The sequence below is a fragment of the Bicyclus anynana genome, chromosome 9, assembly GCF_947172395.1.
Source record: "Bicyclus anynana chromosome 9, ilBicAnyn1.1, whole genome shotgun sequence".
Lineage (NCBI taxonomy): Eukaryota > Metazoa > Arthropoda > Insecta > Lepidoptera > Nymphalidae > Bicyclus > Bicyclus anynana.
In genome coordinates this window covers 13339604-13361726 of record NC_069091.1, presented here as the reverse complement: position 1 = coordinate 13361726, position 22123 = coordinate 13339604, and the positions used below count along the sequence as shown (strand labels likewise).

At 35.0% G+C, this 22123-nt stretch overlaps 1 protein-coding gene across 2 annotated transcripts; it reads right to left on the bottom strand.

Annotated features, from left to right (window-relative positions):
- Positions 1 to 575: 575 nt before the first annotated feature.
- On the bottom strand, positions 576 to 21763 carry LOC112047499 (neuroendocrine protein 7B2). Of its 2 annotated transcripts, XM_024084634.2 has the most exons (7): positions 21545 to 21763; positions 21369 to 21440; positions 12293 to 12383; positions 10410 to 10633; positions 7450 to 7607; positions 6626 to 6810; positions 576 to 5602 (listed from the first exon to the last, which is right to left on the bottom strand). In XM_024084634.2, the coding sequence occupies exons 3-7, from the start codon at positions 12374 to 12376 to the stop codon at positions 5528 to 5530; spliced, it is 726 nt and encodes a 241-aa protein (XP_023940402.1). In that variant the 5' UTR covers positions 12377 to 12383; positions 21369 to 21440; positions 21545 to 21763; the 3' UTR covers positions 576 to 5527. The 2 variants fall into 2 exon arrangements, with proteins under 2 accessions (XP_023940402.1, XP_023940404.1); XM_024084636.2 differs by lacking the exon at positions 21369 to 21440 and having other exon boundaries at positions 21615 to 21763.
- Positions 21764 to 22123: the final 360 nt, after the last annotated feature.

Below are 22123 nucleotides of genomic sequence, written 5' to 3'. Positions count from 1 at the left end.
TAAAATTGTACCTATGTTCTTAAAGTTAACCTCTTGACTCCTAAATGGACGACCGGTCGCCCATCGTATCCGTTACGTAACATGTAAAAAAATATAAAGTAAACATAGGGCAATTACGCGAGCACAGTATCATGCTCCGTTTAGAGGAATATAAAGATTTTTTTAAATGGCTCACAACGGTAGATTAAAACCGCATTCCCTGACTGTCGGCTTCTTCAACGCAGACGGGCTTTTCAATAAAATACTCGCGGACAGCGAATGGTTGTTGTTGATTACTTTTTATAGTATCTGAATAGTGTTTAGTATGTCTCCATATTTAAATGTATGTGTTTTGTCTATAACATTCAAGTTCAATATTAGCGGTCTCCTTATACATATATTATAGTTTATAATCATTTAGTTGAAAAAATATTACTAAGCTAGAAAATGTTAAAGAAAATATTAATGGTACTTATACCTAATATTATATTTATATATCGTTATATATTTCAATAAATTTACCGATATTTACAAATTAATTTTTATTTAGATTTTAATTTTATATATACATACTCGTATAGATAAAAATACTAAGGAAGACTTTCGGGAATTTCAAATCACATATATCTTTAAGTATTATGTATTTTGTAAACATAAAAAAATATGTATTTTTATAATCGTTTAGATATAGATATTTTTTATGTTTACGAAAATGCACCATAGCAGCCGTTATAGTGCATATAAATAATATATAATATATTATGTGTAATATAGATTTACCACAGCGTGGCTCTCTAAGAAAGGCAATATTTACGTTTTTTAGAATTTAAACTATCGTGAATTAATTAATTTAATTGATTAAGAACTAATTAATTAATTGATTATGAAACTAGTTGGGCATACCCCGTTGTATCATGTGAGTTTTAGCTGTGTTTCATATGAAATTAATCACATTTACGTTTATGGGTTTTTTTATAGATATATTATGTTGGAGATAAAGGACAAAAAGGATTAAACACAGACCTTCCACTTTCAATCAAGACTATTTTTCAGGAAAGTGTTGAACTAACAATTCATGTTATTTGTATCAATGTAAACCATAGATATACAATAATTTACTAATAAGACCATGGACATCAAACCAGCGAACTTTTTTTTATTCTTTACAAGTTAGTCCTTGATAACAATCTTACCTGATGGTAAGTGATGATGCAATGTAATGTGTAAGCGGACTAACTTGTTAGGAGGAGGATAAAAATTCAAGCCTTTCTGTTTCTACACGATCTTACCGGAACACTAAATCGCTTGGCGGTACGTCTTTGTCAATAGGGTGGTAACTATATGTGTAAATATTATTTTTCTTAGAGTAAGCATTGCTGTTAAGTCACTTGGGGTTAAAAAATTTGTCTTAATTATAATGAAGGCATTGTGGTGACATAGCTACCCGTTCAAGAAAAAAATACATATATATTTTTTTATTTTATGACAAGTACTAGCTTTTGACTGCGATATCATCTGATGTTAAGTGACGCTGCGGTCTAAAATGGGAGCGGGCTAACTTGGAAGAGGTACAAGTATATTTTACCCATACCTCTGATGGTTTCTACGCAGCATCGTACCGGAACGCTAAATTGCTTGCCGGTACGACTTTACCCGTAGGGTGGTAACTAGCTAAGGCCGAAGCCAACCATCAGACCATACTCAGTGCCTATTAAGGAAATATTAAATCCTGAACTTAATACCTGAACCTAAATAACCTAAACGTTCTGGGAATCATACCCCGGAACTCTCTGTTGAGAAACACCACAAAAATAGTATTTTTAGTAATTTTTTTGAAACGATTTTAGGTAAAGCTTTTTAAAAATCTAAATAAATAATAGAGAGAAATAAATAAGCATTGTTTCTTCTTAATAATTGTTTTTATACGGGCAGCTATGTATTATTTTTAAATATAATATAATAATATTATAGTAATATTCTTTGTTAATAGGGTAGGATGAGGTTAACTAGTTTTACTGCTGTTTAAATATATTTATTTATTTATTTATTTAATAATAACTATTTGTGTGATGAGCATGGGTGTTTTCCAGTGTCTGTTTGCATTTATACATTATATAAATAAATAAATAAATATAATTGTATTGTATATTAATATTATAATATCAACTATCTTAGCACCCATAACACAAGTTACTCTGTATGCTTACTTTGGGGCTAGATAGTGACGTGTATTGTTTAAGTATATTTATTTAAAAAAAAAAATATTTATTTACACCACTACAATCCTTTCATCTTTTTAAATAATTCTTCTTTATATTATGTAGATGACCGCGTTTTACTTAATATTTACAAGGTCAACCTGTTATTAATATTCTAGGTAACTAATTTTTAATTATACACATGTGATCGTGGATTCAAATAGGTATTATATTGTTTTCTAAAATAAGTAAGGGATTCAAATATTGTCAGGTTTATCTTTTTTTTTATTTATTTAACAATTATGTAAGGATGAGGTTATTGATATTAATGTAAATTTTTAATTGGTTACTTGACAGTTTTGGAAAAATATTTTAAAATTATGGAAAAATACGTAGGGTTTTTTGAAAAAGATGTTCCCACCAGCCAAATGTAATTTAATAGACAAAATAATAATATATGTTAAATCCATTCATTGGAAAACAACTGGTCAAGTGTGAGCTGTGATGTCACATTTTAATAAACAAACAAACAAAGTAAAATAATGTTACACCTGACAGGTGATCAGTAAGTCAAAGACTAAAAATCTCAAATTAATTTTGCAAAAATTAAAAAAAAAATCTATTTATTTGAATGCTATATTATTATTGTTTACCTACAAGTTAACTTAACAAACAGATTTTATATTTTATCGTTACAACTGTCAAAAAACCAATAGTAGGTACAGAGTTTATTTTAACCATTGATACTTCTGATTTTTAACTGACTTCAAAAAAAGGACGAGGTTCTACTTTTAATGTTTGTTACCTTATAACTTCGTCATTTCAAAAATATTTTTTTTTGTTTGAAAGAGTATACTTTTTTTATTCTTTACAAGCTAGCCCTTGACTACAATCTCACCTGATGGTAAGTGATTATGCAATCTAAGATGGAAGCGGGCTACCTTGTTAGGAGGAGGATGAAAATTCACATTCCTTTCGGTTTCTACACGGCATAGTACCGGAACGTTAAATCGCTTGGCGGTACGTGTTTGCCGGTAGGGTGGTAACTAGCCACGGTCAAAACCTCCCACCAGCCAGACCTGGACCAATTAAGAAAATATCAATCGGGGCCCAGCCGGGGATCGAACCCAGGACCTCCGTCTTGTAAATCCACCGCGCATACCACTGCGCCACGGAGGTCGTCAAAACTTACTTATATACAGATTGGTCTTATTTCTTTTTTATGAAAATCGGTTTAGTATTTTTTGTTAAAATCAAAGTACGTGTTTGAATCGGTTCTATTTTTATGTTAAAAAGCTTATATAACTAAGCGACAGAAAAATTAGATTTTAGCTTCTAGAAAATTAAAAAGAACATTCCAAGAAATGTTTCAAATGGATAAAAACAATTATTTTACCTCTTCTTGTTTTAAGAAGAATGTTTTAAAACTTTAAACGAAATCTAAATCTGGACAATCAACACACAGTCCTGTCTGCCCTACAACTTTAATTAAATTATTTTTGAAGTCTTCTTTTGTAGTCAAACTTAAATACTTGACGTCTTTGGATATATTATGTTCCAAATGTAGATGTTGAAAAATAACTGACATACTAAGTTGTGTTTAAAGTATCAAAGATAATAATGGGTAATGCTTGCTACAGACCTTCAGTTAAAACTGAAGATTAGATAGTCTTTTTTACGTAATTAAAGTAATTAAGAGGACAATGTAAAGTTTTAGAGGCGAATAATGCTAATACAAATTATACGTATATTATATATTGCTAATAAAAAAAAAATAGAAGTCAGTTTGATTAGTAGCCAAGTTTATTTTAAAAGCATTCTATCATCTTTTATTTTATACTTTTGGTTACATATTTCTTCTACTTTTTTGAATGAAATTTTATGGATACTGGGTTCCATATTTAGTTATATTATTGTTTTCAAGTGGTTAATTTCTGTTTTCCATTACATTTTTTAGTAGTAATTGAAGATTTTTCAGTTTTGTGTGTGTTAGTTAGATAAAATGTAAATAAAATGTTAAATGCTAATATTAATTCAGTTATACATCGGTACTGTTAATATATTATTATTATTATTAATATTAAAGAAATGGCATTTATTACCTAAAAAATCTTATTATTGTACAATGGATAACTGTAACTTCGAGACTCGTCTTTTTTATAGAAATTTACATCTTATACCGCTAAGTTATATTTAGAGGCTATGAGCCTAGTACGAGAAGTAGATTAAGCAAAATTTTTAATTTAGATATTTCACACCATTATGTGTACCTCAAAGGCTAGTACACCTTTGAGTATATGAGATAATATAGTTTTACAATTATTAACTACGTATATACATATTATAATAATTTGTCTTGACCAATTATAGTTGCCCGGAGTTCATATCTGTTCCTTTTTTTGGTTTTTCGTATGTTTTTTTTATAAAAATATATATATATTTTTACCTAAATAATATGTTAATAATATGTTATCTACATCGTAATTAGGTGTGTATTTTTACATGTTCTACAAGTGCAGTTATTTTATAATTTAGTAAATTCAAGTAAAACAAAAATATCTGTTAAAATTATTTAAATAATAATGTTAATAGGACCAAAATAATTAAGAATTAATTTAAAAAATTAACAAAATTTGTTCTTTGAATTTATTTTTATTTATTTGGTAATTACACACAAAATTAAGCCTCTGAGGCAACGTATTAAGATTTTGGGTTTTGTACAAATTTTTGTATTTTTTATTGTTGAATTGAATGAAACATAGTAACGAAAATAAAATAATTTGGTAAGCGATGGTTCTTCTTGATTAACTAAAACCAAAGGTTTTTAGCTTTTTAGAACTTTAACTTAGGTATATTATAGTTATTACTAAATAAAATATAAACATTTTAAATAGCTATATCAGATTTAGAAATCGCCGCATTTTTTTATACGATTCTTATAATCTACGGATGATGAAATAAATTGTGACGTATATTGTCCTTAGATATCTTAAAACCAACCATTTTACAAAAAATAACAATTCAGTTAATTATTAAAATTAATATTATAATAAATTTTTCATAAGAAATATGTAAAACAAGATAAAATCCTAAATAAAAACGCACTCGTACTTTTATGAACAGAATGGGATTTTGCCGCATTAAACTAAATCATTATAAAAATACTCACTTTAAGTGATTCCATATCGTGATGTTAAGACAAAATACCACACCTTTAATATATATACATACCTGAGGTTGCAATAGATTAGAAAAAAGTTTACACAAATATATTCCTATCATCTGTAAGATAGTTCAATAAAATCTAGAATCTTAAAGTATGCTGTATGACTATGCTAATGAGATAACATTTAATAATCGTGCACATCCATTCCCTTTTTCGCGGCTATCGGCAGACGTTCGCCCAGGAGGTAGGGGTTTTCCACCTAAAATTGCAATTGTCGTTTTAAAATCATGTCTTCAATTCTATGTCATACCATAAAAATGATTAATTACCGCCCTGTGGAATATTTTGATTCAACTAATAATGTTCCGACAGTCGTTTCAATCAATGGTCTTATAGCGCTCAAAAGCTTCGTCAACACATTGAGAAGCTTTCGCTTAACTACTGGATCAAGAGTTTGATTCAGAAGGCAGTGATTCTCAAGACGGTGTAAGGAGGTTCTTCACTCTGGAGCCCTGACCACCGCCACCGGTTTATTGGGCAGTCAAAATGTCTCAGCGGTAGGGTTAAATATTTTTTATTTTGTATTTTATTCACCATTGTTGAAATTTAAAAAAAGGACAAATATATGAGAGACACATGTAATATATATATTATGCTGTGTTAATCGATATAATATTATGCTACTACCAAAATTATAAGTCGTTATTTCAACTTTAATTTGAGTCAGACAATGATGTTAGAAGAAAAAAGAGGTAGATAGGTTATCGGACCGCAAGTGGCACGTTAAAACTATGCTAATTAGCAAACCTGAGCTCAGTCGCCGCACTGCCATCGCGCCGTTGACAACGCCGCTGAAATAACTTTTGTGTGCCAGTTGTAAACATCGAATGTGGTTTAAGTAAATTATCTACTTCTTTTTAACACGCATAAATTAGCTTCACTTCTAACTATGTAAGTATGTAAGAAAATCTTGGAATCTTAATATGACCCACTTCGCGGTCTTCGATTAGGATGAAACTTTGCACACGCTTTGAGTTCTGATCACAATATATAGAAGCTAAGAAACGTTATTACAAATTCAATATGGCGGACTGGCTGTTTGAAATCTACCCCCATGATATTGATCTCAAATGAAAGGGCTATCAGGAATACGAAAAAAATATCTTTGTGATTTTTAATGCGTGCTAGAAGCGTTTTAAACTATTTTATTATTCTTCTAACATCATTAGTGTCAGGGATGAAATGTTTTTGTCGAAAAATATCATGATTATTGAATACTAACATCATTCTTGTACTTTTTGGCGACAAGATTCTTGTGGTGGTCCGGGAAGCGCATGTCCAAGTCTGAGGGCGGCTCTGGAGGGCAACTGAACATGTGCTCTCCATCGCACATGCAACGCTGAGACAACTGGTACTCACGGCTGAACGCGGCTGTATTCTCAAAGTCACTGATACAGCCTTGTTCTTCTGTCAATTGAAATGGTGATCAATTCAAGAACAGTATGACTCTGCTGTAGTGAAAGCTAGTGTCATCATTATCATCATATCAGCCGATGGACGTCCACTACAGGACATAGGCCTTTTGTAGGGACTTCCAAACATCACGATACTGAGCCGCCTGCATCTAGCGGCTCCCTGCAACGTCAGTTACCCTACCTGGCGCGGGGTCGACTAACACCGGTCTAAAAATGCAGTTTTGGTCAGTTGAAAAGTTTTGAGATCTTATGTAGGTACACCCAGAAAATTAAACGCATTTTTCAGATCTTAAACAAAATTGACAGTATAAAAAATTTGTCTTCTACCTAAGAACATTTCAGTCAGCGATTTGGAAGTATTCTATTGCAATTTCTTCCTAATGCTCACACGCAAGATTTCACTGCATCAGAGTTGACAAAAGAATGGTGAGAAATTGCACAAGAGAGTTTTTTACCTACGTACTAAAAATAGCAAGTTTTCTATCATAATACATATAAGTCGGTAATTTAGAATCTAATCTATTAAGTTTATCAAGTACCACCAAATGTATAGATTTTATGTTGGTACCTACAAGGTATCAACAGTCTAAAGACTTTGGTATTGTGAATGACTAAGAAATGAGAAACTTACCAGTATAGCCGACTGGGCAGGGGTTGGGTGGGTTACAGTAAGCAGGAAGGACAGCATCGGTCTTGACCATCTGCCTGTTGGGCACCAAACCGGAGGGCTGAAGACGTTGTTCTCCTTCACCCGCTCCGCCGGTTACATATTGGTGACCCCACAACGAACTGCGGACGAAGAGGTTTGGTTAGGAGACCATTGAAGTGGTACCACCTTGTCCACTTGGTGTTAAGTGGACTAATACCTATAACAGGGAAACTTTTCGCAGAGACAACAAATGAATAGGAGCTGCTAACCCTTTAGGTTGTTGGTCGATCCATCAATCTCATTTCCTTGTATTATTATTTTATTTCGCACGAGTCTCCTCTCAGAACGAAATTATTATATTAATGAGGCCTTTGTCCACCACGCTGATTAGCATACTTCACATACGTATTAGAGAATTTAAAAAAATCCCAGGTTTCCTCGCGATGTTTTTCTTCACCGTTTGCGACACGTGATATTTAATTTCTTAAAATGCACATCCTGGATGCACTGGGCTATCATGATTCTATTTTTAGCCACGGAACCCTAAAAAGCAGGACGACAGTTTACTTTTCCGGACCTGAATAATACTACACTATTGTACTAAATCAGGGTTTCTCAAACTTTCGGCTCCACGAACCCCTATTAAAATTTCCAAGTGACAGGGAACCCCTTACCTACTGACCCAATCAAAGAAAAAAAAAATAATTTGACTATTGAAAAAAAATAAGGTTTTTATTTGAATAACCAAAAGAAATGTCTTTGTAATATTAATATGTTGGATGTTTGTTGTCGCAAATGGATTTAATGTTAGGAGTAATTTTGGACAATTTTAACCTTCATTCTGACTCGGTACCAATTATCAAGCATCCATTACGTAAATCTTGTCGCGAACCCCCTGCAGTCGAATGGTGAACCCCTAGGGGTTCGCGTACCCCACTTTGAGAAACCCTGTACTAAATAATGAATTTAATTTCACAGTTTATTTGCAAGAAAGTGGGATTTATTTATAGCAGTGAGCATACTTCTGTTAGTAAATGCGTTGGAAGTCATTATGTTTGTAGTTAATAATATTTATTTTATTGATGTTAACTTGTCACAAGCTATTACAGTCAACTTGGTATAAACAGCTTAAAGTAATATTTGTATAGGCTTAAATTAATTCTTTCACTCAAAGGGCTTCGTAGGACGATAGCTAGTGGGCCGATTATTGACACTGCCTCGTTAAATCCCACACCGAGATGCTTAATTATTTTAAGTGCTTGACTTTTATGTAGATAACTTTAGCAAATATTTGAATGCTCTAAGTAGTTGATATTTAACTGGACTCGTTTATAATGCTTAGTTGTTTTAGGTGTTATTAATTTCTTGTATTTTTTTTTTAGATCAATGACGATTAAGTTCACTGTCAAGACTGCATTATAGTCTAGTAAAAGATGGAGTAACGTTGCATTTTAAGTATTTCTACTTTAATTTAATCAAATTTGTAATAAAAATAATTTCTAAAAAGAATCGATTCTTTGGACGGAACAGCAAAAAAACCGATCAAGTAATCGAAAAAGGTTCATAGTCTAAGTAGTCAAAGGTGCGCAAAGACCCTCAACCCGCCAAGGTGACGCATATGTCTGTGAGACCGGGTGATTTTTAAAAAACAATTAACTTTTGCTATCTATATATTTGCGATTTGAGTTGTGATTTCGAGAAGCTGCTTTTACCTATCTTTTACTCTCACTAAAGTCAAAGTAAGGGCAGGTTCTGGAGTTTGGTGCCAATGCAGCCTCTGAGACCGGGGTCACCGTTTACGTAAGTAAAATTGTCTTAGTTGAAACACAACTGCTTTAGTTTTGATATTCAATTGTTCAGGTGGCTCAAGCATCAGACACTACAATAGTGCTCATTTAGGCATTGCAGTGTAGGTCACAATTTTTTAAATAAATGTTTTTTCTTTCTTTCTTTCACTTTAAAAAAAATATTCACATATTTTTTTTTGTTACCTGCATGAAAATGTTTTGTTTTCTTTATGTAAGTACCTGTTATCTAAAAAAACGAAAACTTTGAAGTAATTCCAGAAATATATATTATTGACTTGATTTTTAATGTTATGTGTAAAATCTTGTTGTTTTAAGCGAAGTTATTTATAAATAGTTAGTAAAATTTTAAATTTGTTAAATAGCTATAGAACAACAATAATAATATAAAATTTGTATATAAGACATTCTTAAAAATCATCATCATCATCATCATCATCATTGTCAGCCGATGGACATCCACTGCTAGACATAGGCCTCTTGCATGGACTTCCAAACAAAACGGTCTCGAGCAGCCAGCATCCAGCGGTCCCCTGCAACCCGCTTGATGTCTTCGGTCCACCTAATGGGGGGTCGACCAACACTGCGCTTTCCGGTGCGGGGCCGCCAATCCAGCACCTTGGGACCCCAACGTCCATCGGCTCTTCGAACTATGTGGCCTGCCCACTGCCACTTCAGCTTCGCGACTCGCTGAAATATGTCAGTTCTTAAAAATATTCCATTGAAAAACCCGGTCCAATATGTCACCTTTGGTATAAGTGAAATAGACGTAACCGATGCCGGGTTAACAAAACTGAGGGCCTAGTGGCAGTTTGATACTGTTACTGTCACGTAACGTAAACGCGAATTTCTAAGGAATTGAAACAGAGCCATCTATTGGCACTACTGCACAACTGTTTCAATTCCATATGAATTTGCGTTAACGTCAACGTGATAGTAACAGTATGAAAATATTGAAAACTCCCACTAGGCACACTGTTACTGTCACGTAACGTAAATGCGAATTTCTAAGGAATTAAAACAGCGCCATTTAGTGGCACTACTGCACAACTGTTTCAATTCCATATAAATTTGCGTTTACGTCAACGTGATAGTAACATTATGAAAATATTGAAAACTCCCACTAGGCACACTGACCTGTGCTGCAGGTACTCTTGGTCTCTGAGGCTGGGGCTGGGGTTGCCGTCGATCAACGAGTCGTAGTCTAGCTGCTCGTGCTCCAACTCTTTGTTGGCTCGCGCCATCAAAGCGAGGTGCCGGTCGCTCGACGGGAACTCGAGGTACGTTGACGCTGGGTCGTTGAACCCTTGCCCCATACGCTCGACGACTTCACGAAGCAAAGCTTCCGTTAAAATATGCTCCTGTAAAGAACGGTTAGCTTAACATCTTTGATGCTTAATTCTCAAGCACCACCATGCTAACTTATCCTAATAACTATACAAATCATGCCCACGTGGAATGGTGGCAAGAATACTGGCTGCATTTCCGCGCTGGACAGCCAGGCTGATCCTTTGCGAAAAAAATGAGCCAGCCCTTCTGTCACTAGTCGAGGCAACTAGCCGCGGTGAAATTATTATTTAATATTTCATCATCATCATTATCAACCCATATTCGGCTCACTGCTTAGCTCGAGTCTCCTCTCAGAATGAGAGGCCAATAAGTCCACCTCGGTCGCCCAATGTGGATTGGTAGACTTCACACACACAGAGAATTAAGAAAACTTTTTGATGTGCAGGTTTCCTCACGATGTTTTCCTTCACCGTTTGAGACACGTGATATTTAATTTCTTAAAATGCACACATCTGAAATGTTGGAGGTCCATGCCCTGGACCGAATTCGAACCTACGCCCTCCGGAATAGGAGGCAGAGGTCATCCACTGGGCTATCTTGTCTTTTATTATTCTCTTATTATTTCATCATCATCATCATTATTAGGCAATAGACGTCCACTGCTGGACAAAGGCCTCTTGTATGGACTTCCAAGACCATCGGTCTCGAGCCGCCAGCATCCAGCGGCTCCCTGCTACCCGCTTGATATCCTCGGTCGGTTGGTGATATGTGCACTTTCTGGTACGGGGTCGCCATTCAAACTATCTGGCCGGCCTATCATAGCTAGCTATATCAGTGACTTTGGTTCGTCAGCGGATCTCCTTATTTCTGATTCGATTACGCAGAGAAACTCCAAGTATAGCTCGCTCCATCGCCCGCTTTGTGACTTTTTATAAGGTCCATAGTTATAGGCACACTAGAGTTATTTAGTTTATTGAAAATAACAAACTATAATTATTCGTTTTCGCTGTTACTCAATCGTCAATATTGTCGGATGGATTTCAATGTAATTGATACAAAAATAAATCACAAAAAAATCTCATGTTATAAAAATGTTAGCGGACATTGAAAAGGAAGATATGTGTCACAATTGTTTTTGGTTCTAAACATTGTGAATCGATTGTGAAAAATTCTAGTCCTTTTCATATTCCATTTTCTAGGCAAAACACAAAATGTCAATTACTATTAGGGAATTTTATTTACTAGATGAAATATCGTAGGCATACAGGGTTAGTTAGCATATTACGAGTAATAATCGTAATAAGAAATATTTAGTGATACTTATATCAGAGAGCCGTGATAGCCCAGTGGATATGACCTCTGCCTCCGTTTCCGGAGGACTTGGGTTCGAATCCGGTCCGGGGCATGCACCACCAACATTTCAGTTGTGGGCATTGTAAGAAATTAAATATCACGTGTCTCAATCGGTGAAGGCGAAATATCGTGAGGAAACCTCTACACCGGAGAAGTTTCTTAATTCTCTGCGTGTGTGAAATCTGCCAATCCGCATTGGGCCAGCGTGGTGGACTAATGGCCTAACCCCTCTCATTCTGAGAGGAGACTCGAGCTCAGCAGTGAGCCAAATATGGGATAATGATGATGATAATACTTTATCAAATACATTTTGTAGGCTCTCTTATATTTTTTAATCTATTATTACAGAAAATGTTTCACAATAAATAAATACGTACCTTTTCCCCAATAGAACCATGGGGGATAAATCCCATCGCCCCGACGAGGCTTATGGCCATAACTAAAAGACTTCGGAGCCCCATTGCAGATCTAGGTAAAAAAAAACAAAAAAATAATTTAAAAAAATTCATTATTAAATTTCATAATACTGTCTAAAGCTAAGAATAAGCTGTGTGATAGTAGAGATGCTTGCTATAAAAATAATGTATTGTGCTTTGTTTTGTGTGTTCCTAGATGTATATGTGTTTTAGTGTTACGAGTACAAACAATCGTCGGTCTAGATGTGATAGCTCGCAAGTGCAAACTGACGAACTTCACAGGAGAGACAAGTACCTAACATCTTTTAGTTATCACTAAAAGTTGTTTTATGCGACCAAAAACGTTTTTGATGTACGTACTACAAAATATTTACGGGCACCCACCGGAAAAGCTGTTTGAAGCTTTCTGCATCAAAATCAATTTTTACCAAATATTGTTAGTTACGAGGTATCATCTAGACCGACGACATGGAGATGTCCTAAATTGGGCCCACTTTTCAGAACGATAAAGAAATGAAAAATATACTAAAAATCCTGTATATTTTACTAGATCACTCCATTAAAATTTTAGCTGAAATAATATTCGCCAACAGGTTAAATAAGCTGATTTAATTATTTTCACACCGAACAGCTTTGCAAACGTAGTGATTTAAATATCCTTTTTGATGCGCATTTCGCTGATTGTCAGTTGTCTTTGAAAACGCGGGCTGTCAATGTCAAAGTCAATCAATGAATGAGATGTTATTGGCAAATATTGTCAAATGTTCTGTTATTAAACTTATAGTTTTCCTAGAGATTTGACACTGTACATATATACCTATTGTCATAATTTGACTAAATGTGTCAAAACTGTCGCCTTTCAGTTTGACACTGATAATGCAATGCATTTCATGTAAATCAAAGAGATACGAATTAACAAGTAATTTATCTGATTAGGCAACTATAGATTTCTTTGAAAATTGGCCACATGTATTCTTCTTAATTTGTATGTATGCGTCGTATAATTTGGGCCCGAGTTTGTATGGAGACTGGTTTTCTCCTTTATCCACCGAAGCCACCACCAGGTTTTCCAGGTGGTAGCTTTATTAGACTAATGTTATAACCAAAGCTACCACCACGTGTAGATGGTAGTTTTAGTTGATAAAGTTTTAGCCTAGGCTATTTTAAGAAAGCTGAAAAGTTTTCAGTTCATGTTCCTACCATAGGCATATATTCTGTGCCACAGGTAAGTCCCTACTTACCTATGGAACATTTAGTTATTATTACGATTTATTTAAATTTTTACTAATTACGGAGCTAATTTTCTTTAGGATAATAATTGAGAAATTATGTACCCATTTGCCGTGGTATTAACTTTATGACAACCCATCGAAAATATGGTTAAAGATAAATTAAAAACTTGAAGGGTCTCTAGCTAAGGTCAAGGGTCAATCTTTCAAAAGCTTTTAAGTCTTATTACACTGTAAGGTGAAACATTATGGCATCATGGATATTATGGATACCGTATGATGGATGTATGGATGTAGCGACGTTTTCTCTACATGCATAAAATGAACATTATAAAGACATTTTTCGTTGATATCCAACGATATTTTATACTAGAGATTGTCTTAATTTCATTTAGTCGCATTGTAAACAACAAAAGCTAAATATTGTCTACAATGTCGAGTTTTGTGTTCTGGAAGTGTAAAAACTAACATTAATAAGTAATGTAACATATTTATAAAATAATCATTGTTGAAATCAGTCAACGAAATCAGCTAAAAGTGAAAAATAATGTAAGCATTTGCCAATTGAAAAGTTCCTAATTTGCAACGCGCACTGGTTTATTATTACGACCGGACCAATTACAATTTTCATTAATGGAACTAATCGCAAACATTTGTCATAATAAAATATCAAGAGTCAACCGAAAATACGACAAAAAAACAATGCTTCGCGATTATTCATTATAACTATAGAAACATGACCAATTGTTCAGTGTTTTTGTTGGGATTTTTTATTATCGCTTAGCATTTTATTAGCGTACAATGATGCAAATCAATCAAGCGATACAAGTTACATGACATAACAATATTGTGAGATGTTTTTCTTCATAAAAACTATCAAGTTACAAGTGGGAGTCTGACTGGAGCCGTGAATGACACGTAGAAGAACTTTTGATATTAATTAGGTGTAAAAAAAATAATAGCCGTGATAGCCCAGTGGCTATGACCTCTGCCTCAATTCCGGAGGGTGTGGGTTCGAATCCGGTTCGGAGCATGCATCTTTTCAGTTGTGTGCATTTTAAGAAATTAAATATCACGTGTCTCAAACGGTGAAGGAAAACAACGTGAGGAAACCTACATACCAGTGAATTCTCTTAATTATCTGCGTTTGTGAAGTCTGCCAATCCGCATTGGGCCAGCGTGGTGGACTATTGGCCTAACCCTTCTTATTCTGAGGGAAGAATCCAGCTCAGTATTGAGCCAAATATGGGTTGATAGCGGATCGAATCGAATCTAAAAAAAGTACCTACCTAAATAATGTTTGCGCGCTTGTATAAAAAATTAACGAAAATTACAAAGTTAATTTTTGTTACAAACTTTTATTTAATTTGCTCAGTTAATAATTAGTGTGTCATAAAACATGAAATTGACAAACACAATTGATAGAACTTTAATGTCAATCATGATTTTAAATGAGCTTGTTTTAACCGACTTCTAACTGCTAAAGATATTTTCAGGATTGCCGCTCGTCTAAATTGGGCCTAACAAATTTCTATACGTCCTCCGGAATTGGAGGCACAGTATCCACTGGGCTATTACGAAATGCACTTACGGATCTCTAATTTTGCTTCAATCAAATGTAACTTCACGTAGGTGTAACGATTAAGATGCGATCAAAATATTTTGGTGTTCTCCTAACGCGGCTTCTTTTGATATGTTTATATTTGCATTATAATTGATTCGTATTAATTAGACTATAAAAAAACCACTTATATTGTTCTTTCATGGTTTGTTTGAAGGCGGCTTAAATCTTAAAACTGGTTGACTGGCGTGACTTGAGTAAGGTCGTGGAGAAGCGAAAATATTCTGAATACAAAGTTCGTAATTTCGAGGCAACAGTTCATGATAACATTTTATTTCTTTTTCATTAATCATCATCATCATCAACAATCTATATTCGGCTCAATGTTGAGCACGAGTCTCCTCTCAGAATGAGTAAGTCCACAACGCAGGGCCGATGCTGATTGGCAAATTTCACATGTATAGAGAATTAAGAATTTCTCAGGTATGCAGGTTTCCTCACGATGTTTTCCTTCACCGTATGAGACGTGATATTTAATTTCTTAAAATGCATATAAATGAAAAGTTGGGTGCATGCCCCGGACCGGATTCAATCCTCCGAATCGCAGGCAGAGGAATCCACTGGGTTATCACGGCTTTCATTTTCAGTAATAAAATAATAATTTATCACTAGTAAATCAAAAGCCCTGCATTAGTGACTCAATGCAGGGCTAGGGCCTAGGTTTTTTTAAGCATTGGAGAAGGTATTTGGAGTGTATATCATTACATTTTTGACTGCATAACGGTCAATGCGACCAACGAGATAATCTCTTGTAGAGAAATAGACGACATTCAACCAATGGCGGCGCATTGTTAGGGGTACATCGAAGACTAAAGACATTTTTCGGATTACGCCGCTCTTCTAAACGGTGAAGGAAAAACATCGTGAGGAAACCTAACTACCAGAGAATTTTCTTAATTCTCTGCGTTTGTGAAGTTTGTCAATCCACATTGGGCCGGCGTGGTGGACTAATGGCTTAACCCCTCTAAAAAAATACACTGCGTGCTGAGTGGTCGCCATCGCGCATTGGATAAGCCGGGCGGATTTACTCTCTACATTCTCTCTCCTATAAGGAGGAAGGCTTAGTCCTGTAGCAGGCTGTTAATAGTCTGATAGTCTTGATTATGTCCACGCTAATAAGAAGAAGAGGCTCTAAAACTACTGAGCCGAGTTGAAAAATTGTTTCACGAATGTAAAGCTGCATTATTAAGCGGCGTCCACACTATGCCGCAGTTAGCTGTTGGCACTGCCAATTTAGCAAAGCCAACACAATGTAGACGTGGCCGTTGGCTTGTGCCGCTGAGCCAATGGTTGGCCAACGAAAATCGCTCTAGTGTCGACCTCCATCAAATGAAGACGGTGAGAGGCGGTGGTGGGGACGAGCCAACAGTTGTCTTCACGCGGCACTCACGTGTTTCAGTTGTGTTGTGGCTGAGACAGTGCCGTATTCAGTCATGCAGTGGATCAAAGCAAAAGTGTGTGAATTTATTGACTTTTCTGTTCTATGGGATTGTCGTTTGAAAGTATACAAAGATAGAAATAAGAAATAAGAAATAAGATGCTATACAAGAAATTTTGGTAGAAGAATGCGAATGAATGAATGCCTAGATGAAAACGGCAACCTAATATCAGCTTTGTCGCGTTGTCTTTGCCGACCCGGCATTGCCAACAGCTAACCGCGGCTACATTTTGTCATTATCATAGGCTACATTTTGTCCTCGTATTCTCACGGGAGCTACGCTTATGAAACTGCATGATTCTGCTAGTAACAAAAAAAGTCTATATAATGATTTATTTATTTTGCTATCATCCGCGAAAAGTCGACGAACCCATGTGACAACGTCACCCAGGTCCGACAAAATACTCTCTACGTACGTTTCATCCCGAAACCGGAGAATCCTCAGGAGATGTTGACTCTACAAATTATATAGCAAAATAACTAAATCATTATATAATCATGATGAACTTCCGCAAAGTAACGCCTGCTTCTATCCAATATTTAAAAAAAGTTTGTATATCAACAATGAAGTTGTAAAATGTGGCGTATGCCTAACATCGCAAGCGGTGCGTACGTCGTGTTGACAACTGTGCGCGGGCGGCGACGGCCGACACCGCCCACCGCCGGCGCCCGCGCATCTCCCACAGGGCAGCTATGCTCAGAGGGTCAGAGCATCTTATTATAATTTTACAAGAGGGTGGGTGGTTAGAGTAGGGTGGGTAGGGGTAGGGTAGGCTAGGGGTACAGTAGGGGAAGGATAGGGGTAGGGTAATGACCCTACAGGTTGTGATAGACCTGCCAGTGCACAGCTTTAAGCAAAATGTTAAAAACATTTACTTAGTCGACGTTACTACGCCATTGATGAGTTCTTTAAAGATAAAGAAAGTAAAACTATAAAAAGTTGACTATGATTTTTTTTAAAGAGCAACTGTTGAGTTTCTTGCCGGTTTCTTCTCAGCAGAACCAGCCTTCCGAACCGGAGGTAGAATCTTTACAAATAGTCAACTGACGTGTCAAAAGTGCTTGTAAACTGAGCCTAATTGAAATAAATGAATTTTGATTTTTACTACCCTACTACACTACCCTACTCTACCCTACCCCTACACTACCCCTACCCTACCCTACCCTTAAGGTAGGGTAGGGGTAGTGTAGGGGTAGGGTAGAGGTAGGGTAGAGTAGGGTAGTGTAGGGGTAGTGTAGGGTATGGGTAGGGTAGGGGAGGGGTAGGGTAGAAGTCAGTTTCACAAAGATAATACATAATATAATGAATTTACTGTAAAACGTAACCGATGACATTTGACTTTAACATTCAAAGCTGACAAGTAATGTCTATAGTGAAATACGCATTGTAAAGCTAAAAGAATCAATATGAAAATAAGGAAATGTGATTATTTTCCCTATTGGCTAATATTAATTCAAATGGAGTAATCTAGAAAAAATATAAGATTTTTACTACATTTTGCATTTCTGTATTGTTCCATTAAGATTGGGCATCTATACGTGTACCCAATAAAGTTGTTCAGTCCCTTTATTACTATACAGGATGCTCGGAAGTATTTCCCATAACTTCAAGGTGTTGACGAGTCCACGAGCCGAACAGCAAAACTAATATTTTTTTAATTAATAAATATTTTTTTATGTTTTCATACAAAGTAATTCAAATAATTCCGACTGTCCATGTAACACACGCCTTTATCTATCCTTGCATTTAAAAATATGTCAAACTTGGCTATGTCATAATTTCATGGATGCGCATAATGAACACATTTTAAGATCTATTTACAAAATAAATATTATTTAAGTACCACGAAGATATTAAGTTTTTAGGGGCACATGTTCCATGAACATAAATTAATTTTCGGTAAAGAATATAACCCCAGAGTTATGGGAAATACTCCCGAGCATCCTGTATAACTTTAAAATTTAAAAATAACAATTATTTCACGCAGTCGGGTTTTTGTTATTAAGTAAATTTGTTTTTATATTAAATTTCAATTCGAATACGAAACCGATTTATAAAAATTTAATTTAATATAGCATTGTTTTCTCTGTCGTTCGATACTCTGTGTCGGTAGAAAGTTTGAATGAACACTAGTGAACGGCCAGCGTTATTGCAGCGAGCGTTTAGCGTGCGACCACGCAAACCGGTCCTTATCGTTCAGCCTTATTCATTCAATGACATTGACGAGGCTCAGATTTACGTTAATTCAGCTTTCATTAAACTTTTATTGTTTCACTTGTTCGGAAATAGCTACATAGACTAATCAATTTGTTAAGATAAATACTGAAACCGCAAATAAAAATACTCGTAGCTCATTCGAATCGCCATAAAGTCTAAAAAAAATTGCATAAATTCTATAACCGTAAACAATTGCAAAAGTTAAATACAATATTAAAGGCTTTGAAATAACAGGGTCAACATTAGTGGAAATAACACCAAAAATATCGGTGTTGTTTTCAAATAATAGTACATTACCCCAGGGTAGGGGTAGGGTAGGGGTAAGGTAGGTGTAGGGTAGAGGTAGGGTAGGGGTAGGATAGGGGTAGGGTAGGGGTAGAGGTAGGGTAGGGATAGGGTAGGGTAGGGGTAGGGTAGGGGTAGGGTAGGGGTAGGATAGAAACTTTTTGCCAAGATTTAAAAAAAAAACCGTTCATTTTTAAACGGATGACAAAGGTTTTATATTAAATTACGGTACATGTGCATTTTACTTTACATTACAACACATGTGCGTAATGAGATACATTACGATATTGAAATTGGTAAAATAAGCGATACTTTACGAGCAAATGTGTTATAAAATTATTTACAAACTTTAACTAAATTTAAATAATATTATTAAAGGACAGGAAATTTTGTAATGCTTCTATTCAAAATATCTATCTTATTAATGTTAATTAATATCACTAGCTTTTGACTCTTTATTACAAAACCGCAATGCGTTGCTTGAACTACGATGTTTCGCACAGAATACTAAAAAAAAATCATAATAAACTTAATAATTAAATCCTGCTTCTATTCAATTAATTTGTTGTGAACTACATGTATTGTTAGGTCCCGGGCAAAGCTAGCTCACAAGGCAGGACCTAAATCGATACAGCGTCGACTGCAAAGCGCAGGTGCACGACGCATTTAAACCTCGAACGCTTCGATTCGAACTCGAAGCGATATCACTTCGACACTACGATACAGATACCAGGCAACTCCTATGGTAGGGTACACCTAAAGTAGCTACTATGTGTTTGAAAAAAATGCCGTCGAAGTACGAAATACGCTTTTGTTTTTATATAATCACTAAGTTATTATATAAAGTAATAAATATATTGAAGATTCAAAATAAACATATTACTTATTCGTGATTAATCGAAATTTGACTTTGACAAAGCACAAAGCTCTACTACGCAAATGCGAACCTGTTGCTATGGACTTCATAGCTTTAAGCTAAAAATAGCTAATGGAAAAATCTTTACACAAAACGATAAAACGGAGTGAGATAGAGAACAAAAGAAAAAATATGTACCAAATTTTGCTTTTTGTTTATCTACTTCCTAAAAATTGTAGATAATTAGATAGTTTATATCATACATATAGCTAAAGAAGTGTAAAGTATTCACTTTATTTAATATTATATCTATATAAATGAATAAGTGAGTCGAGAAATCATAAAAACATAAAATAGGTCATCAAAAATGATTACGCAATAATAAAATATCGAAGAAGACAAATCACCCTTTGAACAAAGAGCAAGGCTCTATTGCGCAGGCTTGAACCTGTTGCGCCCCTAACAACTAGCTCCGGACTAAAAATAGCTGACTCAAATTTTCCATACGATTTCCATGATAACATGAAAACATTTGTTATAAAATAACAAATCAAATAATAAGTGATCATACAGATATGGAAAAAATAAAATACATTAAAGAATATTTTTATTGGAAAATATTTTTCAGTAAAAGCTTAGAACCAGAAGACGACTTCGCTATCTAAAGCTTGTTTAAAACATGTCAATTAAGTTTACAGTTCGCTCAGAGATTCTGGTAATCAAGTAAATCATTAATTATAGATAGGTAGTTGTGTATTCGACAAGGCCCGGGCAAAGCTGTGCATCAAAACATCAATAAATGGTAAGCTGCAAAGCGCAGGTGCAAACTGCATCTATTTCATCGAACGCGATAAGAACTCGACACGATATCACCCGAAAACTGCGGATGGTAACAGGTACAAAGATAACATCGCTGCCTCGTACCAATGGCGTTATCGAGATCGTTGCCACATTAGTACGGTTAGTGCCAACCGATGAAAACATTAAAGAATATAAAAAATATTTTAAAATAAACGATATAATTAAACATAAAACAGATATTCTATTGTCAAATGTTGTAGGAGAAGGCACATCAAAAGGTATTGGTGTACGACGCAAAAGGCTACTGCGCAGCCGCGGACCTGTTGCTCAGGGCTCCTTTAGCTCCGGGCTAAAAATAACTAACACCAATTTCCAATATATTACGCAACAATCATTGTACAGAACAAAGCAGTTAAACGACAAAACGCATATGTAAAGCTTAACATTGAAGATTTACAAGTCATAGACATAAGCGAAATGATAAAAAAAGTATAAATATAGAAAATACAGTAAAATTTATATTGGAAATAGATGAAAATGAAAAAGAAATGATAGATAATGAAGATAATAATAATATAGAGTCTCTTACATTTCAAAATAGGGAGGGTGAGTGCGTCACAGTAATAACCAGTGACGTCAGGCGATGCGTGGCAAAGGTCACCTTCGCCGGTAGCACAAAAACAAACACAAATAAAACCACAGTCACAACACAAAGGATATAAAATAAAGTGTAAGTACATATATATATAACATACAATTACTTACATAGATCAGAAATTGTGTTGGAAGAATAGATAAAAAGCGGCCATTGGATAATATTCAAAATCCGACTTACTTGCAGCCTGACTAAACTCGCGATTATTATTATTAGCGCCACGGCAAGGTACATGCACTTGGATTTGACTGACAATCAATCAACCGGATCACTAGACGTTTTGGGACATGTACTCACCGGACCGTTTACGTGAGCGAAGTGGGCTACCTTGGGTGGTCCTGATGGATCGATGCCTTCGCGCATGCGTCCTCGAGGATTCTACGCAGGAGTATTCTGAAATTCAGTTAACTTTGCCCTTTCAATGTCGTTACTAAGTACAACCTTTGGTTCGAGATGATTTATGATGCCGCCTTTAATATTGTGGGTTAGATACATATCTTTTGCTGTTTCAAAAACTTGGCCGTCATTTAAAGCTGGATAGAGCTATGGATTTGAACCACTGACTGATATTAAGTAGTCTAAGTTAGTTTATTTGTAATATTTGAATGAATTATCAATGTAAGTAAAAGTAAACATTTTGCATAGACATTGTTTTTACATACTACATATAAATAGTATATGTATAAACA

Excerpts from the sequence above, each read along its gene's own strand:
- LOC112047499 (XM_024084634.2), bottom strand. The coding sequence starts at position 12,376 with ATGGGGCTCCGAAGTCTTTTAGTTATGGCCATAAGCCTCGTCGGGGCG. Across the intron at positions 7,608-10,409 it reads CAAGAGTACCTGCAGCACAG|TTCGTTGTGGGGTCACCAAT; the intron begins GTCAGTGTGCCT and ends CTTCGTCCGCAG. Across the intron at positions 6,811-7,449 it reads CTGCCCAGTCGGCTATACTG|AAGAACAAGGCTGTATCAGT; the intron begins GTAAGTTTCTCA and ends TTCAATTGACAG.